The sequence below is a fragment of the Ranitomeya variabilis genome, chromosome 1 (assembly GCF_051348905.1).
Source record: "Ranitomeya variabilis isolate aRanVar5 chromosome 1, aRanVar5.hap1, whole genome shotgun sequence".
Classification (NCBI taxonomy): Eukaryota; Metazoa; Chordata; class Amphibia; order Anura; family Dendrobatidae; genus Ranitomeya; species Ranitomeya variabilis.
In genome coordinates, this window is record NC_135232.1 from 629,788,955 (window position 1) to 629,813,029 (window position 24,075).

Consider the following 24,075-nt stretch of genomic DNA (forward strand, 5'->3'; position numbering starts at 1 on the left):
CGACGCACTGTGCGTTCAGAGATGCTCTTAGGCCTACCTTGGTTGTAACGGGTGGCAATTTGAGTCACTGTTGCCTTTCTATCAGCTCGAACCAGTCTGCCCATTCTCCTCTGACCTCTGGCATCAACAAGGCATTTCCGCCCACAGAACTGCCGCTCACTGGATTTTTTTTCTTTTTCGGACCATTCTCTGTAAACCCTAGAGATGGTTGTGCGTGAAAATCCCAGTAGATCAGCAGTTTCTGAAATACTCAGACCAGCCCTTCTGGCACCAACAACCATGCCACGTTCAAAGGCACTCAAATCACCTTTCTTCCCCATACTGATGCTCGGTTTGAACTGCAGGAGATTGTCTTGACCATGTCTACATGCCTAAATGCACTGAGTTGCCGCCATGTGATTGGCTGATTAGAAATTAAGTGTTAACAAGAAGTTGGACAGGTGTACCTAATAAAGTGGCCAGTGAGTGTATATATATATATATATATATATCTACCTATATATTTGATCCTGAAGCGTTAGGCAGAGTATCTTTTATACGCTGCTTTTCCAGTATGAGTTTATTGTTCCGATCATGTAACTGCGCAATCACATAATCAGCTTCTTACATTGCTGCTAGTTGCTGCCTTCTCTTGTGTTGAGTTCCCATGATCCTATATGAACATATGACCCACTAATGAACTTTACCAACATGTCACAAGCATAATTAGGAAGTAGGTGGCAATGTGGCCTACCTACCACAGACCAGTACCGGATTCATTGGGGCAATTGCCTCTATTCTGTTGACTCTTGACACTTTCAATGGCCATCAGACTAGCACCCTGTCACCTCTGGATGAAGCATTTCAGTGCGAAACACGAGTCAAGTGTGGTGTTTTCCTGGACATATATCCCAAAGGTAACATTTCTCTGCTTATACATCTATGAATATTTAATATCCTCTACATATAGGAATACAGTTGTGCTCAAAAATGTACATAACCCGTCAGAATTTTTGCTTTCTTGTCCCTTTTTTCAGAGAATATGAATGATAACACCAAAATTGTTTCTCCACTCATGGTTAGTGGTTAGGTGAAGCCATTTATTGTCAAACTACTGTGTTTTCTCTTTTTAAATCATAATGACAACCCAAAACATCCAAATGAACCTGATCAAAAGTACAGTGACAGACTGGTACAGAGGGAAGAGGACCCTTCCCTTGCGGGCTTACATTCTACAGGATTAAGGAGACAGTAGGTTGAGGGTTGCAGTAGCTCTAATGGTGTTAAGGTGGCCGTGTGGTCTTTACATTCTGTAAGCTTCTTTGAAGAGGTGGGTTTTCTGGTTTCTTTTGAAGGATCCAAAAGTAGTGGATAACCGGACGTGCTGGGGCACTGAATTCCAGAGGATGGGTGATATTCGGGAGAAGTCTTGGAGGCGATTGAGTGAGGAGCGAATAAGCGTGGAGGAGAGGAGGAGGTCTTGGGAGGACCGGAGATTACGTGAGGGAAGATATTGAGAGATTAGTGTAGAAATATACGGAAGTAGTGTATCATCGGGTGGTTTCGTCAAACTCAATCTGACAGGTGGGCCCGCCCCTATCAAAGTGTATCAAAAGTGTGTAACCCCTCCCCTCCCCTGTCTGTCATCTGTCCCTGTGTGTCTGCTCTCCCCTTTTGATACAGACCAGTTATATAATTATATCCTATTAGATGGGCCAGTTATATAATTATATCCTATTAGATGGACCAGTTATATAATTATATCCTAGGATTCTCATTTTTACACGTGTTTTATAACCGTTTCTCATTTTCAACATCACGCCTACATTATATGCAATGCTTAATAGAATAGTGTGTGATGGTATAATTCTCAATATTATGAAAAATGACAGTCATTGTATGAGTTTTAAAAGACTTTTTTAAAGTATGTAGCAGACACAATACATTGTATGTGGATTACAGCATGATACACAATAACATTACAGCAGGGGCGAGTGTAATAAAAATACGAGCCTTAATAATAAAAAATGCTATCCAGCTGCCTGTTACAAGTGCTGCTCAGGGTGCTGACCACGACACATTTAGAATGAAGCAAGCACAGAGACGCCCCACCCTGTACAGATAATGTCCAGTGTTAGTGAAAAATGATAGTCCTTGTATGAGTTTTAAAAGACTTTATTAAAGTATGTGTCAGACTGTAATGTTAGCTAAACCTCAATATTGTATGATAGTGTAATTCTCATATAATGCCCAGTGTTAGAGTGATGTGGCAATGCGATGTATCAGACACAATACATTGGGTTAAGCTTGAAAATTTTGATGACACAAATATAACACATCAGCCCCACTGTATTGGGCATATTATGTATATCCTGTGTTTTTGTAGCATTATATGATTCTGTGATTCTCATTTATATGCGTTTTATAACACAGCAGGATCACTGTACGGGAATATTATGTATATCATGTGTTTTTGACAGGTATAAAGCAGTTGTTTTATACATTTCTAAATAGCAAAGACACGATATTGTAAAAGTTTAAAAGATTTTAATGTAATAAAATAAATACAGCTCAAAGACATTTTAATACTATAAAAATTCTTACAGAATATAAAAAGTAAAAATCATCACATGTACAACTAACATACATCATTACACTTCTTACAAAATATTTAATATACAGTGTTACAGTTCAGCTACAGCAGCACATTTCAGTGTGATTACAGCGTGATGTACAACAGCATTCAGTGGTGATGAGTTTAATAAGATATAGTATCACTTATTTTACAAGTGTTCAGAAAATGGTGATAGCAACATTTTCAACACTGTCAGGGTCTGTGTTAAGAGTTGTTTTCCAAATATGTGTTCTGACCTGTAGGTAATTAATTAAAACAAGCTATAAAAATGCTTGTGTTTTTGTTGTGTTAAAATCATACTGGATCAGCACTGCTGTTGACACCTCCAGGGTTGTCTTGGATGTGTAAAACTGTAGTTGAATCATGTAATAGCCTCTGGGAATACTGTGTAGTTATTGCGCTGCAAACTGTCTTTCGCTCGCTTCTAGCTGCTGGCGATCTTCTGGAACTAGCCAGCATCTGTAGAGACTTCTTAATGACGCTGGCTCTATAAGATCTTTGCGGTATTATTTTAGCTAATTTTTCAGCCCATAGCCACCCAGGTTTAGTCAGGTGGATTTAGATTTATTTATATTCACAGGTGGGGTGTATGTACACATGCATGATAGGGCTGATTGCCCCTTTTGATATAGTTTGATATTGTTAATCTGATACAGTGATTATTATCCCAGGATTTGTTTTTATATTAGATTTTCATTTTATATGTACAGTGACTATTATCCCAGTATTTGTTTTTATATCCTATTAGACTTTCATTTATATTATGTGCGTGGCCATGTTACAACACCCGCAAGTATGAAGTGGTGTGTTTTTATACACAAAAAAAAGCAAAGACACTATATTGTAAAAGTTTAAACGTGTATTTTATTCACAGTGTTCACTAGTCAGGTGGATTAGATTTATTTAAATTCACAGGGGGTGTATGTACACATGCATGATTTAGTTTAAAGCCAGGTTTAGTCAGGTGGATTTAGATTTATTTAAATTCACAGGTGGGGTGTATGTACACATGCATGATTTAGTTTAAAAGCATATAGTTCAGCGATAATGTCAGGAGTTGGACAGGCATTTATCAGTCTTTCATACGTATCACAGAAAGATTTTAGTTTGATCTGTGCGAGTTTGATATGGACGTACTGAGCAGACATGGCAATAAAGATTTTGATGTGTTCATCATTCCACACAGGGCTCCCTGTGTAAGATGAATGTTCAGCAACATTCTGTTTTTTACTTACACGGCGCCGTGATACTGAGCATTTCTTTAGAGGTAGTACATTGCCAAAATCGCTAGAAGATCCTGCAAGAGCAGAATCTGCAGATTGTACAGCTTGACACACCCGTATATTGAACGGAACTGTGGGTGACCACATACCCTCGGAGAGCTGTTCAATTTCTGTTTTTTCAATTTCTATGCTATTGGCCTCCTGAGTTATACAGGGGCTAGCAATCTGTGATGCAAATCGCTTTCTTGAAACATTCTTAGATTTTTGACGTGAAATCTTGGGGCTTGGATTCCCGGAGTGTTTGGGTGCCGCATAGCTTTCCACACGATCTACAACACAGATGGGCGAAAGAGGCGTTGTTCTCACAGACGCATTAGCTCTTTGTGGTTGATTCTGTGCAGATCCGTAATTACACCACTGCAAATCTCGTGGTTGAAGATCCGGCGTATCTAAAAGAAAAGATGCAAGTGTCTGTTACCTGCAAAATCGGTGTAAAATTGGAAAAGCTACACGCCGACACTTATCTATGATCCTGCGTAATATTTGAAAACTTACCGGCGACAGTTATTCATGAAATCATTGTAACCATATTTGCATAAATCCAGTATAGAGCAGACCAGATATATACTTACAAGTATGAACCGGGAATTGCACCTCCGCAGCTCCTGGTTTAATGGACCGCGCATTGTTCAAACTCGTCGAGACGGGGATATTCTCTTTTTCAAATTGAATTTTTCTGACAGCTAGTTTCACAGATGTAAATAAAATATGACTATTAGTTAACACAGAATTGATTTTCTACACAAAACTGTCTCGTTGAGACGGAGTTATTCTCTTTTTCAAAATGAATTTTCTGACAACTAGTTTAGCAGATGTAAATAAAATATAACTATTAGTTTACACAGAAGTGATTTTCTACACAAAAGTGAGAATCGTATGTATTTCAAGTGAACCATTACCTTTTCTATTCTTGAGACACCTGCTTAACGAATTTCCACGTCTTTTAGGAGCATCGGGTAGCGGTGAAATTACAGTGTTCTTGACATCTATGATCTCGACGTCTGAATCCAGATCTTGACATGGTTCGGGAACACACCAGTTTTCCGGCATATAGACCGATGTTTGCGTGTCAGTATCTGTATGAGAAATTGCACTTAGTCAGTGTTTACATACAAAGGATTAAAGCAGCTGACATGGTATAATATAGTTTTACGGTATAACCCCTGTTTATGGTGTATCTGTTTTAAAAATTTAGTATTATATTGGTGGCTAGCGGCATTATTTGTTTTAATAATTTAACCGTATATTTATTATGACATAATTTGTGTAATACAATAGTTAATAGCTGTTATAGTTTTACGGTATAACCAGTATTTGTGGTGTAAAATTAATATAGCATGACTTATTCCGTATTACCTATGTATTGCTTCGTATAAACATATTTATGCAGTAGGCGTAAATTTAGTTGTTGAGGTGTATAAATCGTGTTTGTCTGTGGTGGTGTGGTCATAGCATTGTCTTGTAGAGATTGTATGTCTATCCCCAGAAACTGACATGGTAAATGGCTTGTAGAGCCACAGCTGTGCTTGTCTGAAAGTTTCACACTGATAGCTAGCAGTATTGCTCTGATTACAGAATGCACTCTCACCACAACTACATATAGAAACACACCGCACTATTCACTATATGTGAACACTGTGAATAAAATACACGTTTAAACTTTTACAATATAGTGTCTTTGCTTTTTTATAAACGTATAAAAACACATCGCTTCATACTTGCTGGTGTTGTAACATGGGCTCTGTACGGCCATATCAAACTCGCACAGATCAAACTAAAATCTTTCTGTGATACGTGTGAAAGACTGATAAATGCCTGTCCAACTCCTGACATTATCGCTGAACTATATACTGTATATTATCTATTTTGTAAGAAGTGTAATGATGTATGTTAATTGTACATGTGATGATTTTTACTTTTTATATTCATATACCTGTCATGTATAAAACAACTGCTTTATACCTGTCAAAAACACATGATATACATAATATTCCCGTACAGTGAGCCTGCTGTGTTATAAAACGCATATAAATGAGAATCACAGAATCATATAATGCTACAAAAACACAGGCTATACATAATATCCCCAATACAGTGGGTCTGCTGTGTTATATTTGTGTCATCAAAATTTTCAAGCTTAACCCAATGTATTGTGTCTGATACATCGCATTGCCACATCACTCTAACACTGGGCATTATATGAGAATTACACTATCATACAATATTGAGGTTTAGCTAACATTACAGTCTGACACATACTTTAATAAAGTCTTTTAAAACTCATACAATGACCCTCTCCTAGTGTATCCTCACCCATCCCCTGTAGACAGTGAGCCCTCGCGGGCAGCGTCCTCCCTCCTTATGTACCAGTGTGCCTTGATTTTGCTCATGTTTAATGTATTTGTCTATATTTGCCCCGTATTTCACATGTAAAGCGCTATGGAATAAATGGCGCTATAAAAATGAATAATAATAATAATAATTTTTCACTAACACTGGACATTATCTGTACAGGGTGGGGCATCTCTGTGCTTGCTTCATTCTAAATGTGTCGTGGTCAGCACCCTGAGCAGCACTTGTAACAGGCAGCTGGATAGCATTTTTTATTATTAAGGCTCGTATTTTTATTACACTCGCCCCTGCTGTATGTTATTGTATATCATGCTGTAATCCACATACAATGTATTGTCTGCTACATACTTTAAAAAAGTCTTTTAAAACTCATACAATGACTGTCATTTTTCATAATATTGAGAATTATACCATCACACACTATTCTATTAAGCATTGCATATAATGTAGGCGTGATGTTGAAAATGAGAAACTGTGTTATAAAACACGTGTAAAAATGAGAATCCTAGGATACAATTATATAACTGGTCCATCTAATAGGATATAATTATATAACTGGCCCATCTAATAGGATATAATTATATAACTGGTCTGTATCAAAAGGGGAGAGCAGACACACAGGGACAGATGACAGACAGGGGAGGGGAGGGGTTACACACTTTTAATACACTTTGATAGAGGCGGGCCCACCTGTCAGATTGAGTTTGACGAAACCACCCGATGATACACTACTTACGGAGGAGAAAGGTTATGGATGGCTTTGTAGGTCAGTGTTAGTAATTTAAACTGGATACGCTGGGAAATTGGGAGCCAGTGAAGGGATTTACAAAGAGGGGAAGCTGGAGTGTAGCGAGAAGAGAGATTAATTAGTCGGGCAGCAGAGTTAAGGATGGATTGGAGGGGAGCGAGAGTGTTAGAAGGTAGGCCACAGGAGTATGTTGCAGTAGTCGAGGCGGGAGATGATTAGGGCATGCACGAGCATTTTGGTAGAGTGTGGGTTGAGGAAAGGACGGATTCTGGAAATATTTTTGAGCTGGAGGCGACAGGAGGTGGTGAGGGCTTGGATGTGCGGTTTGAAGGACAGGGCGGAGTCAAGGGTTACTCCGAGGCAGTGGATTCTGGGGACAGGGGAAAGTATGATTTAATTTATTTTGATAGATAGATCAGGTAGGGAAGATATGTGTGATGGAGGAAAGATAATGAGTTCAGATTTGTCCACATTGAGCTTGAGGAAGCGAGAGGAGAAGGAGCCTATGGCTGATACACTCTTGGATTCTGGAGAGCAGAGAGGTGACATCTGGGCCCGAGAGGTAGATCTGAGTGTCATCGGCATATAGATGGTACTGGAAGCCATAGGACCTTATGAGTTGTCCCAGGCAAAGGGTATAGATTGAGAAGAGTAAGGGTCCTAGGACAGAGCCTTGGGGGACTCCAACAGAGGGGGGGTGAGATGAAGAGGTAGTATGGGAGTAGGAAACGCTAAATGTGCGGTTGGCAAGGTATGAGGAGATCAAAGATAGGGCGAGGTCTTTGACCCCAAAGGAAGAGAGGATCTGTAGTAGGAGGCAGTGGTCAACTGTGTCGAAGGCAGAGGACAGGTCTAGGAGGAGGAGTATAGAGAATTGTCTGTTAGCTTTGGCTGTAAGTAAGTCGTTAGTAATTTTGGTCAGGGCAGTCTCAGTGGAATGGTGGGGACGGAAGCCAGATTGTAGGTTGTCGAAGAGAGAGTTAGATGCAAAGTGAGAGGAAAGTTCAGCATGGACGTGCTGCTCAATAACTGCTTAATAACATTAAATATAAGTGGTCACGTAGACCTACATAAAAAGCAATTGATAATTTGCAAATATTGTTCTACAAAGGAGTACATCAAATAATCAATCCAAAATAGATATAAATTCAATATGTATAAAGTGGCTGGTGTATTGTTTATGTAATACAGCTTTAACTATTCTGGCTGAATTTCTAATCCTATACATCTCCTATTCATTGTAATAAACATGCTTATAAAGTGCACTGCTGAAGCTTCAGAGGCAGGACCAAGTACCGCAGTCCCCCTGTGGTATCATGACACTTCATTTTCCCCTCAAATTCCCCTTTTTCTGCAGCCTCTGGAATAAGAGTAGATGTCTCCAATTTTAATAGATTTTTTCCAAATTTTCATTAGCCCAGAAGTCCTATAATTAATCGTCCACCAAACAAACTTATATGCCCGACAAGACATATCCCAAACACCCACTGCCTTTCATTCCCGTTCCTGGATCCCCACAAATGTCCCCGAAATAAAACATTTTGGGGTGTCTTACCTTAATTATGGGATTAGTAAAAAAAAACAAAAAAAAACACACTCTGTTCCTATTGGGCAATAAAACTGTCCACAGCACCCCTGTATTTGCAGCCATCATGTCCCAAGTTCGTTATGAAGCCCTGATGAGATTCCTCCACTTCAGTGACAATTTGCAAGCCCCCCCAAAGAACTGACCCCAACTATGATCGGCTAAATATATTGAGACCCCTAATTTCCCTCCTACAAAATTCATTTCTAAATTCCTATACCCCAAAGAAAATTATGGCAGTTGACGGGTCCTTGATGATCTAAAGGACCGTCTGTCATTCCGCTAATTTATACCCTCCAAGCAAGTTACACAGGCCCACTTGTCACATGGTGACTGTATAATATCTTTGTACACTTGTAGGTTACAAGACGTGAGGGGAGTGTAACACGACTATTTAACATATTATCACAGCTGTATCCAGCATTACAGCTCAGTCCTATTTATTGCTTTTAGTTGCAGTACCAAGAAAAGCCGCTACTTTACCTACATAACTGGATCTCGTAGATAATGAAGGGATGAGACGATCAAAGGCTATGGAACCTCATTCTGATGCTCCATAAACTCTGCCTACAGCCACTTTTGCTTCCACTGCGCAGCACGAGACCCGGTGACTCTGAAGAGCGGTGACATCAGTAACGTCACCGCTCTTCAGATATTCCGGGTCTTGCACTGAGCCCGGCGACTGTGAAGAGCGGTATTGTTACTACTGTCACCGCTCTTCAGAGTTGCTGGGTCTCGCCAGGTCTGGGCTAGTAGTGGGGGTGTCTGATAGACACCGCTCCATTACTTACACCAGGGATTGATAGCAGCTGACATTACGCAGCTGACATCAACCCTAAAAATCATTACACATTCCAGAATTAATTGCTCTGGCGGCTGGGAAAAGCAGTAGAGTTAGCGCTATTCCCAGGCGCCGGGTGCTAACTACAACTGTCATCATCCTTGCCTGGTCTCCCTTGCGAAGCATTTCTGCTGTATTTACATGCGCTGATCTCCGGCCGCTAAATGACTGTGATGACAATACTAAAGTTGTTCGCTTATTTCCCTGCCTCTTTACACCAACTGAGAAAGAATGAAGGGAACAGAACAATCACAATTAGATCAATCTGTCCCCATTCAGTATCATGCTATCAGCAGCACAACTACAGTTTACACCAGCGATGTGCTGCTGAGAACAAGGATTTCTGTTCCCACATAAACAATCCAATCACTCAATGAATAGGCAGCATTTTGCTTGTTTAGTATAATACGCCCCATAATCCTCCATATATTATAACGTGCACCTCAGTCCTCCATATAGTATAATACACTCCTCAGTCCTCCATATAGTATAATACACTCCTCAGTACTCCATATAGTATAATACACTCCCCATAGTCCTCCATATAGTATAATACACTCCTCATAGTCCTCCATATATTAAAGTACACTGCAATTCCTCCATATAGTATAATACACTCCTCAGTCCTCCATATAGTATAATACATTCCTCATAGTGCTCCATATAGTATAATGCCCCGCCATTGTCATCCATGTAGTACAATTCACTTCCCATAGTATAATGCACCCCATAGTTCTTCATATAGTATAATGTATTCCCCATAGTCCTCGATACAGTATAATGCAACCCACATATAGTATAATGATGCCACTCCAGAGTATAATGCAGCCACCCCACAGAATATATTGTAGCCCCCTGAGTATAATGTAACCCCCCAGAGAATATAATGCAGCCCCTGCATATATAATATATAGTAGCCCCTCATAGAACATAATGCAGCCCCCCATAGAATATAATGTAGCCCCTCCATAGAATATAATACAACACCCCATAGAATGTAATACAGCCCCTCCATAGAAAATAATACAGCACCCCATAGAATGTAATACAGCCCCCCATAGAATGTAATACAGCCAACCTCCCCATAAAATATAATGTAGCCCCCATAGAATGTAATACAGCCCGCCCATAGAATGTAATACAGCCCGCCCATAGAATGTAATACAGCCCCCCATAGAATGTAATACAGCCCTCCCACATAGAATGCAATGCAGCCAGCCCCCATAGAATGTAATGCAGCCAGCCCCCATAGAATGTAATGCAGCCAGCCCCCATAGAATGTAATGCAGCCAGCCCCCATAGAATGTAATGCAGCCAGCCCCCATAGAATGTAATGCAGCCAGCCCCCATAGAATGTAATGCAGCCAGCCCCCATAGAATGTAATGCAGCCAGCCCCCATAGAATGTAATGCAGCCCGCCCCATAGAATGTAATGCAGCCCGCCCCCATAGAATGTAATGCAGCCCGCCCCCATAGAATGTAAATACAGCCAGCCCCCCATAGAATGTAATGAAGCACAGACCCCCATAGTGTAATAAATCCCAACCCATATAATATAATACTGCCCCCCCCCCCCAATAGCCCCACAATCCAGTTATCACTCATTGATATATTAAAAAAAAAAAAAAAAAAACTCGTGCCTCGCGCTGCTCCCGGCTCCGGTCTCAGCAGCTGCAGTCTGCCCGCCCGACACACAGCAGGTGCGCGATGATATGACGTCATCGCACACCCGCAGTGTCAGAGGCAGAGCGGGGAATGATGGGAGAGGGAGCGACAGCAGATGCTCTCTCCTCCATCATTGCATTCTACTGTTGAATGCGGGGTGAAGTCGGCGCTGGCGAGCGGCCCACGACTTTGCCAGAAATGCCCGATGGCCAGTCCGGCCCTGCCTCCAAGCGAGCCAAATACGGCATAAAATTGTACAAAACTTGTGAGAGCTCATCAGGGTACACTTCCACATTCCTAATTTATGAAGGTAGGGACCGCCAAATCAACCCCCAAACTGCCCCCAGACAATTGGCATCCCAGGCAAAATTGGGAGCTAATGATGCCCTTTCTCCATCATGGGTACCACGTGTATATGGACAACTATTACACAAGCATCCCCCTATATAATTCCCTCAAAGTTGCCAATACAGGTGCCTGTGGGACAACCCGAGTGGGGTTTCCGTCAGTTGGTGTACAGATGTTTGGAGAAGGGGGCGTCATTCTCACTCGCAAGTGACCAACTTCTTGCAGTAAAGTGGAATGACAGAAAGGATGTCTACATGCTAACCACACTGCATGCGGACACCACTGTGACGGTCAAAGACAGTTGTGCCACCAGGGACAAACAAAAACCAATCTGTGTCACACACCTTATCCAAACTACCACATACAACAACTTTGTCCTGTATAAAAAGTCCGAAGGACCACTTACATTTCTCCAGTTTCAGGAAAAATAGTTGAGGTCCTCATGTTTGAGTTGATTGCACAGGGGGAAGCCTTCGAGTCTGAGGATTCCCGGAGACTTGCAGAACACAATTTTTCTCTCCTTGTCCCTGTCACTCCCACCCAAAAGTATCCTCAAAAAAGATGCCGGGTTTGTAGGAAGCATGGGAGATGGAGTGATTTCCAATTCTGTTGCCCCACGTGCCCATCCCATCCAGGCCTTTGTTTCTCCCCCTGTTTTGACATCTACCACACCACCTACAATTATTAGGTTTATTTTTTAATATAATTTTTATTTTCTGCTTAGTGGCCTCAGTAGAGTAATTTGGAACAAGTAAGGCTACGTTCACATTAGCGTTGTGCGGCACAGCGTCGGGCGCAGCCGCGGCGACGCATGCGTCATGCGCCCCTATATTTAACATGGGGGGCGCATGGACATGCGTTGTCTTGCGTTTTGTGACGCATGCATCATTTTGGCGCAACTGTCAGGGCGCAGAGGACGCTGCATGATGGAAAAAATGAACGCATGCGTCACAAAACGCTGCGTTGTGCATGCATTTTGCATGCGTTGTGCGTTGCGTCGCTGACGCTGCGCCACACAATGCAAATGTGAACATAGCCTAATAGAGAATATTTTCTTTAGTAGATCCCATTTTACCCCATTTCACAATTAATTCCAGGACTTGATCAATCACATACCAAACTACTATTCCAACAAATTCTCGTCCACTTAGCCATGTCTGTACACTCCAGAGTGTGGACCCCACAAATGTTCTTGAAAAGTTAGGTCATCTGAAAATTAATTCTAGAACTTGATTACTCACAAACATTTTTGACCATTTATCTAACTTTGACTGTTTTTACGACTGTCTTGCTACACAACTTTTGCTTCCATTTATATTACTTACCGTATTTTTTGGATTATAAGACGCTCCGAATTGTAAGACGCAATTTTGAGGAGAGAAATAGGAATTTTTTTTTTCTTTAATAAAATGGTGCTTCTTATAATCCATGGGTCTTATTGCTTACAGGTGGTGGCTGCAGTGAAGCTGGGTCCCAGGGTCACTGCTGTAGGAGGCAGGATTGGGGTGAGGGGGTGTTCTGATGTGCTGCGCTTGTCCAGTGCTGCTGCGGGTGTCCGGCGCTGCGGGGTGCCCGGCGGTGCTGCAGACCAAGATCTCGGGAGATGAGATCTCAGTGCTGAGATCTTGGTGCCGAGATCTCCATCTGCGCATGCGGCGGCCATTTTCCCGCAGTCCACCTCACAGGAAACCATGGAACTGCGGGGGCTCTGGCCTTTCACAAAGTGTCGACAGAGCACCGCCGGATACCCCCGCTGCACCGCCTGGCACCCACAGCACCGCCGGACATCCCCTCATCCCAGCCTTCAGCAACGGTACCGGTAAGGTATCTCCACATTATAAGACGTACCACCATTTCCCCCCATATTTTGGGAAAATAGTCCGTCTTATAATCTGAAAAAACGGTATATTTATGTTGGTGATACGGGCATGATAATTTTATTGGAGGGTCTCTAATAATGAGGAAGTCCCATACACTATGGTCTTTACTATATGGTTCTTGCAGAACCTCTGGTACCAAACAATACTTTACGGTTTCTGTAGAGAATTGGTTGTTTTGTGCATATAGCGGTTCTGACCATATATATTTGCACATTCGTCTCTCATATAAGGATTGGTGGAGCTAAAAGGACGTTGTACGACCAGTCTCTAAAAGTGTCTGCCATTCTAGCCCTGCTGGTGTTATTTCATCTTTGGAACAAACTCAGCTTTGCCACATAGTTGGTTGCATTTGCCTCCAAATTTTGCCCTTCATTCCAGTACAGTTTATTCTACCTGCTACAATATACGCAAATGTGGGACAACTGTTTAGTTAGCAAGACCAAATTTTATAATCAGTCAATGTGTTTTTAGGAGCATGCCTCCCCCTGTGAGCAATAATTCCTTGAAGGATTTTCTTGTTTGCTCATTGTTTCTAGAAGCTTTAATAAAATGGGTCCTGAAACTTCAGTTTTACCCTAAAGACCAAATGGTGTGCCATCTATTGTTATATGCAAAGCCATGTGTCCAATACTCACATTGGTGCCATATTGGATATATATCTGAACTCATAAAAACTAGTGCTATAAAATTTGAGGTGTGTTCCTCAGAACGTACAAAAAAGAATCCTAAAAGAGACAGTGAAAAATTTTTTTTTCAAACTTGTGTTGCATCAACTGCATAAAAAATGGTGGCATCAAACTACTCACTACCTCCCTAGATAAATAGATTAGAGGGTACAATTTATAAATAAGACATTTATGGGGGATTTCTGCTGCTCTTGAACCACACAGGCTCTGCAAACATGACAATCTATTTCAAATAAAGCCAAATTTGTCACATTGTGCCCCTTCCTGTCCGAGCTCTGCCGTTTGTCCAAACAGAACTTTTTGACTACATATGGGATATAGCTGCGCTCATAGGAAAGTGGGTAACATTGTGGGGTCCATTTTTTTGGTGTAATCTGATTAAAAGTGAGAAAACAAGATTTTTGTGAAAAAAATGAACTTTTTCAATATGACGACATAATGTTATCAAATTTGGTGTCGTACTTGTGGGTTCAAATTGCTCAATATACCCCTGGATAAAATCTATGAGGGGTGTAGTTTCCAAAATGGGGCCAGTTGTGGGAGGTTTCTGCTGTTTAGGCACATCTCCAAACCCGACATGGCATCCGCTCTCACAATTTTGAGATTCAAAAGTCAAACGGCGCTCCTTTTCTTCCAAGCTCTGGCGTGTGCCCAAACAGTGGTTTACCCCCACATATGGGGTATCAGCGTACTCAGGACACATTGCACAACTTTGGTGGTCTAACTTGTCCTGGTACCATTGAGAAAATAAAAATTTTGGGGCGAAAAGATCATTTTTGTGGAAAAAATTATTTTTTATTTTCATGGCTCTACATTCTAAACTTCTGTGAAGCACTTGGGGGTTCAAAGTGGTCACCACAGATCTAGATAAGTTTCTTAGGGGGTCTAGTTGTGGGGGGTTTCCAGTGTTTAGGCACATCAGAGGCTCTCCAAACACGACATGGCGTGCGATCTCAATTCCAGCCAATTCTGCGTTGAAAAAGTCAAACGGCGCTCCTTCCCTTCCGAGCTCTGCCGTGCACCCAAATTTTGTGGTTCATTTCCTATTTTTACACTTGTAAAAATAAAAAAAATTAGTTCTGAAGTAAAATGTTTGTGAAAAAAGTTAAATGTTCATTTTTTCCTTCCACATTGCTTCAGTTCCTGTGAAGCACATAAAGGGTTAATAAACTTCTTGAAAGTGGTTTTGGGCACCCTGAGGGGTGCAGTTTTTAGAATAGTGTCACTTTTGGGTATTTTTTTGTCATAAAGACCCCTCAAAGTGACTTCAAATGTGATGTTATCCCTAAAAAAAAAATAAAAAAAAAAAATTGAAAATTTTGTTGCAAAAATGAGAAATCTCTGGTCAACTTTTAACCCTTATAACTTCCTAACCAAAAAAAAATTGTTTCCAAAATTGTGCTTATGTAGACATGTGCGAAATGTTATCTAATAAGTATTGTGTGTGACATATCTCTCTGACTTAAGGGCATAAAAGTTCAAAGTTTGAAAATTGCAAAATCTTCAAAATTTTCTCCATATTTCCATTTTTTTCATTAAAAAAATGCAAGCTATATCAAAGAAATTTTACCACTAACATGAAGTACAATATGTCACAAAAAGAAATCTCAAAATCAGTGGGATCTGTTAAAGCGTTCCAGAGTTATAACCACGTAAAGTGACAGTGGTCAGAATTGTAGAAATGTGCTTGGTCATTAAGTAGCAAATTGGCTCTGTCACTAAGGGGTTACATTTCTAAGACACATCTACATTCTTTTTCTATGATTTTGGGGGCTATTATGATATCTATTTTCAATTTGCAGCGTTTATTATATTATATATACTATGACCATTTTGGATATTGCCATTTCCTTTCCAAGTGTACCCAGTTTTAATTTTAAGTAAAAAGGACCTTTCACCAATTTGAGCATATCAAACTGACCACATCATGGAATAGTGAAAGCAGAGCTGAATAAAAACATAGTTTTTAGTTTTTTTCTCCCCGTTATGGAGATATCGGCTTGCAAAGCTTAGGTTATAACTTACATGAAGTCCAAGGAGTTGTTAGCAGAGATTTTTCTTTTGGGAGTGTGTACTTCTTCCCCTGTATGTTGTTAATCAATCACAGTCGGGGAGCAACATACAGGGGAAAAAAGAACACTCCAATTAAAACAGGTTTCTCAGTGTGAGACCTGTTATGACCAATGGTCTGCTCTCCTCGCTATCTTCAGACTGGGAGTGCAGAAGAGATTAGGAACGCCCTTCAGTTTTCAAACCACAGGAGTCGGTGTGGGAGGAGGGGCAATGCAGTTGAGCTGAGCTCTGTCTCATTAATAAACATCATTTCAGCTCAAGTTCGCTTCTCACAGTGCGGTCAGCTCTGCTCCTGCCTCTATAAACCCCCAAAAGTGTCCACTACTTGCAAACTACACCCTTGCAACAAGTCATTAATGCGTGCAGTGGCTATATTGATCCTTCAAAATTTTTTTTTAGAAGTTAGTTTGCAGTCGATGTTGTAGAATAAAAATTACAAATACATTGTGCCCATAAATTGTTGAAATGTTATTCCCACAAGATCAATCGTACCTCGGTGGCTTTAAATCCTAAAATAAAGTTGTCAACTGCAATCAGTTTCTAAAAGTGCTTGCTGTTCCAGAGATTGCTCTGAAAACCCACATGTCAGAATATCAGAGGCTTTTGTTTACCTGCTTGCCTGTGTATGTCTTGTACTTTTTGTTATAACCAGCCGCACATTCTCAGTAGGCAGCTTTTTTTTTTTTTTCTTCCTTTGAGTGGGTGAAAATCGCAAGGAAAAATAAGCAGCGTGTGCATGAGGTTTCAGGAATCTCATTCACTTTGCTGGTACAAAAAAACAGTGGGGTTTTTTTTACAGCAAAAATGCACTGGGGTGGAAAACGCAACATGTGAACAAGCCCTACGGCTATGTGCACACGTTGCAGATTTCCTGCAGAACTGCAGCAGATTTTTCTGCGCAGAAAAGGTGCAGTTTCGCACTGTGATTTACAGTACAATGTAAATCAATGGTAAAAAAAAAAAGCTGTGCAGAATTGCTGCAGATTTAAAAGAAGTGCATGTCACTTCTTTTGTGCAGTTCTGCAGTGTTTCTGCACAAAAACTGTACAAAATCCGCAACAAAAACACACAAAAACTGCAGAAAATCTGCACCTGCGGATTCTGCCAGGAGATGCAGATTTAATGCAGAAAATTCTGCACCACATTTCCTACGTGTGCACATAGCCTAAAACAGTTTAACCATCTTTTAGGGAAGGGGAGCACTGTAAAACAAATTTAAAAACAATGCCAGTATTGCATCGCTACTGAGCTGGCTCTTTCTGAATGACTATTAGTCAGTGCCGGGCCATGCTTACAGTCACCGCGTCTAGTGCCTCGAGCAAATGTGCATTAATAAAAATTAAAAATCTATATATTTCCTGTTTGTAGGTTGTTCATGACTGCCGTTGGCTTGGGAATTTTTTGTTCCATAAATACAGCGTGGTACTCGCCAATGTCTTTGATACACAGGTATGTTTTTAATACTAATGCACAAGCAAAATGCATAGCTATAATAATGATATATAGTATTCACATGACTCTAACTACATAATAAAGAAATATACCTATTAGGAAAAAAAAGGGAACATTAAAAATCCATGTGAGGAGCCGTCACCAGGTGGACAGGTTTTGCTTGAATTTTACTCACTGCTCCCCTGAGTATTTGTATTTTGTTGTGCATACAGTGGATTATAAAAACAAACAAAAAAACAAAAACAAAGCAAAATACGAATACAATTCTATAGCATAAACATATATGAACATAAAGAACATTGAAGAGAGGGGAAGAAGCATTGGGAATAGGGATGATGGATGTATATGGAAACCATTAAGCAAGGTGTTCTCCTAGTGGGAGTTATCTATTATGAACAAAGAAAATATGTGTACATTAATATATTATCTTCAGACATTTTGACCTTTCTTGCAAGTTCTGTGTGACATATTAAGAGACGCATTTTTCGCATGTATTTACTTTGCACTGTGAGCACTGTAGCATAGATATTAGTATTATTGCTATAGTATTAATATGATTTATCCTCCCCTTTCTGTATCTTGGGTAGGTACTATGTAAATTATATTCCTGTATCTGCTGACAAATTATTATCTGATGCATGTCTATGACTATTGACTTGATCTACTTTTTGCACTAATGGGGTGTTATTTCATCTAGGTTTGGGATCAAAGTAGTTACTTATTAAGGTAACCTAGGGATTTTCTACACGGAGTGGGGGGGCGGGCACATTGTTTTATTAAGGGGCAGGTAGGGATAACTTAGGGCGAGTTTAGGGTCATCTCCCTCCCCCTTCATTATATAGTGGATAATTTTGTTCCTTCGTCTATGACCTTTTCCCTTTATCTGACCATGTCTTTGTATTGCCCTTCTTTTTAAAGGTACTTAACGAAGATATTTTTTAGTTTTGTTTTTTTTTTCTTTTCCTTTCTTTAGTTGGTTTATAAGTTTAGGCCCTCTTATACTTTTATCTTCTACTGGTTGTGTTCGTAAGTGCCAACACAGCACTAATTTAAAAAAAAGATAGATCTTTGTTTTTCCCTTCCCCCATGACAGCACACCTGAGAGAGGGGATCCGCCCAGTCAGGACAGGAACCCTACTGAAAATAAAAGGGCGGTACCTTTCCCTCACTTGAGTTGGGTTTCCTGTCCTGACAGGGACCCTTGTGCTGAAGACGGCGATTCAAGGATTTTTCTTTTTTACTCACCCATGCCTGTCCCGGCACTGGAAGAACAGGCAAGGGCGCCTGTATTCCGGCCTTCTGCTGCTGGAAGCGCCGTCCGCAGGTCCTGGGGCCTTGTCATACGTGCGGGTGTGGGGCAGCGCAGTCAGGGATCCAGCGACTCTTCTGTGGGTGCCGTGCCGCTCTCCCTCCTCTGCCGGCCATCCATCACTCCAGGTTAGGAGCTCCACTTCCGGGTAGCACTGCTGGCACTGGGAATGGACATGCCCACGTGACGCCGGTGTGATGCGCCGGATCCAAGATGGCGGCGCCCATGGTGGATACGCCGGCCTGTGGCGTGGAGTTTTTTCAAGCATCCCGACGGGGGGGGGGGGGGATGAGTTGGGAGGGGCACCGGAGGAGGCTGAGAGCGCCGTGCATCCCTCTTAAAAGGAGGGATGACCACTGAAGAGGCACTCATGTCCAGTACTCAATGGAAGAGTATATGGTGCAGGAGCCCTTAGCAAGTTCTAAGCCTGGTTGCCAGAGAGGATCAGGCACTGGGAGAAGCAGCCGTTCGAGTGGCAGGAGTGGCGTTCGTCCCGACCAGAGGTCACAGTGCTCCTCAATATCTAGGAGGGACGTGGTTCGTACCCCTGACCAGCCTCCGAATCCGGTACCCTTGATTGACAGCGGAGGTGACTGATCTACGAGAATGTCACCCTGATGTTAATGGGTGTCATATCTCTGTGCTTAAATCACCAGGGGCCAAGGAAGGCTGGTGCCAAAACAAGGAGTAAGGCGTGTGCCCTTTGTAAAACCCCGCTGGGAGTTCAGTAGCAGAAGGATATCTGCGCTGACTGAATACATAAAACAATAAGGGATGAGACCCCTAACTTTGCCACAAGCCTTAGGGCCATAATCAGGGTGGAGGTAAAAGGTTCCTTAAAGTCAGGCTTGGACTCCACCTCGACAGTGATATAGGGGGCCGTTTGTTCTTCCCAACCGAGGATGTGGGCAGATTGATTAAGGCGGTCAGATCGACTATGGGCTTTAAAGAGGACAAAACACCTAGATCCATGGAGGATGTTATGTTTGGAGCCCTGGAGGAAAAAAGGAAGTGTACCTTCCCCGTTAATACGCAGGTGAAGGCACTTATAGATAAACAGTGGAAGAGGCCAGAGAGGTCGGGTAGCTTACCTTCCTCTTACAAAAGGAGATACCCCTTCGAGGAAAAAGACTCCGATACCTGGGAAATCCCTAAAATTGATCGGGCCGTGGCTAGGTCCTCTAAAAAAAAAAAAAATGTCCCTGTCCTTAGAGGACTCTGGCATACTAAGAGACCCATTGGACAAAAAGGCAGATGGGTTCTTGAGGCACACCAGGGAGGCAGCGGCAGGGGGCTTGAAACCAGCAATAGCTGGGACATGTACTGCTCGCTCTCTCTTGATCTGGCTGCAACAAATTAACGAACAACTGACGAATAAAGTTCCAAGGGAGGAGATCTTGGCCAACATGGCGCTGGTGCAGGGGGCAGCAGCCTTCTTAGTGGACTCCTCAGCTGACTCAGTAAAGTTGGCAGCCAGGGGCGACAGGCCTGTCGAACGCATTGAGATGCGCCCTGTGGCTAAAAGGGTGTCCTGGTGATTTGCCTTCAAAAAATAGACTCTGTTCCATCCCGTGTGACGGTTAATTCCTCTTTGGGCAGAAGCTAGCAGATATTTTGGCATATCTCCCTCAGTGGTTGGGTTCTGAATGTCATCAGACATGGCTTAAGAATGCATTTCATCCGTCAACCCCGACAGACCTTTGTGTTAACACCTCACAAGAAGTCACAGGAGGAACAACTAGACAGAGGTCTTGGGACTTGTACAGAAACAGGTTCTACGGGAAGTCCCGAAGGAAGGGGATTTTATTCCCCCCTCTTTTTGATACAAAAGCCGGACGGTTCTTGGAGAACTTCAAGATGGAGTCATTAAACACAACACAAAGATGTTTTTCCAGCACTGCTTCATGGCTTCACTGCTTCATGGCAGTGATGGACTTAAAGGATGCTTATTACCATATCCCAATCTATCGGGATCATCAAAAGTACCTGAGGGTAGCTTTATGTATCCAGGGACAGATCAGGCACTGCCAATATGCAGCCCTTCAGTTTAGTCTGTCTACAGCTCCAAGGGTTTTTACCAAGATAATGGCAGAAGTGATGTCTTAACTATGTTCCGAGAACGAAGGTATCCCATACCTGGACGACTTCCTCATAGTAGGGAGGTTGGATGGTCACTGTATAGATCAGGTGAATTAAGTGACTTTAATTCTAATGGAGCTGGGATGGGTGGTGAACACCCTCAAGTCGAAGTGAGTACCAAAAAAGTACAATCCTTCCTCAGGTTGGTACTGGACTCCAACTTTGCCTCCTGCCAGAGAGCAAAATTGTAAAGATAAGGGCTTTGGTTCTGTCAGCAATACAGGAGCCATAATGACACTGAGAAGGGCAATGTCACTGCTAGGCTCTCTAACATCTTGTATACCATCAGTAAGATGGGCACAGTTTCACCTAAGGCAGCTACAGTTGGAGGTTCTGTCAGCGCAGAGATTATTGAAAGGACATTTGAAAGTAAAGTACATCTTTCCTTGATCGTAAGAGATTCTCTAACTTGGTGGACTGTAAGAGGACATTTGGCATTGGGGGTCCAGTGGCTAAGACCAGTGGAAGATATGATCGCGACCAATGCGGGTGGTACGGGATGGGGAGCACATCTTAGATCCCACGCAGTGCAGGGAACATGATCTTCTTTAGAAAAGAGTCAGTGTTCGAATATAAAGGAACTGTGGGCTGTGGAAAAGGCCTTGAGACGTTTTCTTCCCTTGCTTCGGGGCCGCCATACCCAGGTCATGTCGGACAATCGAGCAGTGGTGGCTATCGACCTTCAGGCGGGAACAAGATACCGTACTCTTATGGAGATGGCCAGCATCCTGTTTCAGTTAGCAGAACAACACCTGTTATCTCTCACAACACTTCACATAAGGGGCGTCGAGCGTACAAAGGCAGACTTCCTGAGTCGCAGGGAATTGAGACAGGGGGAATGGTACCTGAACCCTCGAATGTTCCAGCAGATAGTACAGGTCTGGGGCAAGCCAGAGACAGACCTATTTGCCACCTTATGCAACAGAAAGGTCAGGAATTTCAGCTCTCTAAATCCATCAGAAAATCCGTTAGCGGTAGATTCCCTGGACATACCCTGGAAATTTACCGTGGCCTACGTGGTTCCCCTGATAGCAATGAATTCTGACAGTAGTGAGGAAGATTAGAGAGGATCAAGCAAGGGTGATCCTTATTGCTTCATTTTGGCTGAGGAGACCGTGGTTCTTCCTTCTAAGGAAGATGTCGGTTTCAGATCCATGGATTTTACCAGAGATTCCGGACCTACTTACCCAGGGGCCAGTGTGCCACTCTCAGGTGAAGGGCTTCCATCTAACGGCATGGAATTTGAGAGGGTGTTACTGAGTCACCGGGGGTTCTCTCCAGGGCTAGTCTCCACCCTGTTGAAGAGTAGGAAGCTGATTACATCTAGAATCTATGGTAGAACATGGAGAAAATTTCTTGAATTCCTGGGTCAACCTTTGGGGGAGGAGGCGCCAGTGGACCCTATTCTAGAATTTCTACAGATGGGATTACAACTTGGGTTAGCAACTAGTACACTCAAGGTTCAGGTTTTGGCCTTGGGGGCCTTATATAATGCCAACCTAGCATCCAATAGGTGGGTGTTCCGTTTCATAAAATCCTGTAGTAGATCTAGACCGGTTGTAGTATCCAAAATTCCTCCCTGGGATCTAAATCTAGTCTTAGACCCGTTTGAGCCCTTACAGCAGTTGTCACCAAAATTCCTCACGTGTAAAACGGTGTTGCTAGTGGCCCTAACATCAGCCCGTAGGGTGAGCAACTTACAGGCTTTGTCTATATACCCTCCATACACTCAGGTTTTTGAGGATAGGGTAGTTCTAAGACCAGATCTGGCCTATCTCCCCAAAGTAGTTTTTAAGTTCCATAGGATCCAGGAGATCACCTCGCCATCATTTTGTAATAACCCTAGGAATCCAGGGGAGGAGAAGTTCCATACTTTAGACGTGATAAGGTCCATTTTGCATTACATATCTGACTAGTCAGTGGAGGAAAGATCAGTCCCAATTTGTAGCCTTCCAGGGTAGCCGAAAGGGGTACGGTGTATCTAAATGTACCATTGCCAGATGGATCAGGAAGGCCATTAGTTTATCCTATTCTGCGAGTGGCGCTCCAGTTCCTGAAGGCATCAAGGCTCACTCCACCAGAGCCGTGGCTACCTCCTGTGCAGAAAAGGCAGAGGTATCGATTGATCAGATATGTAAGGCCCATACCTGGTCCTCACCATCTACTTTCTTTAAACACTACCTACTAGATCTATCCTCCTCTGCTGACCTAACCTTCGGCAGAAGGGTGCTGCAAGCGGTGGTCCCTCCCTAAGGTTTTTCATTCTCCAAAAGTCTCTCAGGTGTGCTGTCATGGGGGAAGGGAAAAAAAACCGAGGTTACTTACCGGTAGCCGTTTTTTCCGGTACCCATGATAGCACCTGTATATTCCCCCCCTTTTCACTCTTTTGGTGTGCACTATAGTTTGGGGTGTTTTTTTGTTAGTTTAATGTGGTGATAGTTTGCCATGTGAGCTAACCGGGGGGGGGGGCCTCTCATGCTCTGTAAACCAACTGAAGCGAGGGAGAGGTATCACCCTTTTATTTTCAGTATGGTTCCTATCCTGACTGGGCGGATCCCCTCTCTCAGGTGTGCTGTCATGGGTTCTGGAAAATCTGGCTACCGGTTAGTAACCTTGGTGTTTTCCAGTTCCTTTACTCTCTCACCTTGAGTTGACAGATCAGGAGGCTGAATTCATGAAATGTAGCTGCCTGTGCTGGTCGCTGAACGGCAGCTTTGCACCAAAAATGTATGTTGCGTGGATAACAAACATTAATGTTCAAACTAGTGTGTCAGTTTCTGATTTTGCACAGAACAGAAGATCGATTATGCTACTGTAAGACCATCTAGTGTAATTATAACACAGCACTTCCACTCCAAGCTACTTTCTAGATTAAGGCTATGGTGAACCGTCAAAAACGGATGCAAAATAGGTGACACATGAGAAAAAATGGCTTGGAATATCAAGATTTTTTTTGTATTCCATATACCTCAGCAACATTTCCTTGAGATCTATTCCTCCTGCAGCCTAGAATGTTTCGCATATCAAAGGAATATTGTAGAATGGTGCAATCCCTGACCACTTGTCCTGTCATGGTCTATACCTTAGAGAGTGACTTTAT

The 24,075-nt window shown here is 42.3% G+C and overlaps 1 protein-coding gene across 4 annotated transcripts in view; it reads left to right on the forward strand.

The window, feature by feature from the left end:
* The window catches only part of EXD1 (exonuclease 3'-5' domain containing 1), a 178,305-nt gene that overhangs the window by 131,048 nt on the left and 23,182 nt on the right, over positions 1-24,075 (forward strand). For all 4 annotated transcript variants that reach the window (XM_077293348.1, XM_077293359.1, XM_077293375.1 and 1 more), the window contains exon 9: positions 17,444-17,524. In XM_077293348.1, coding sequence (XP_077149463.1) covers positions 17,444-17,524 — 81 coding nt within the window. The remainder of the gene's footprint in view (positions 1-17,443; positions 17,525-24,075) is intronic.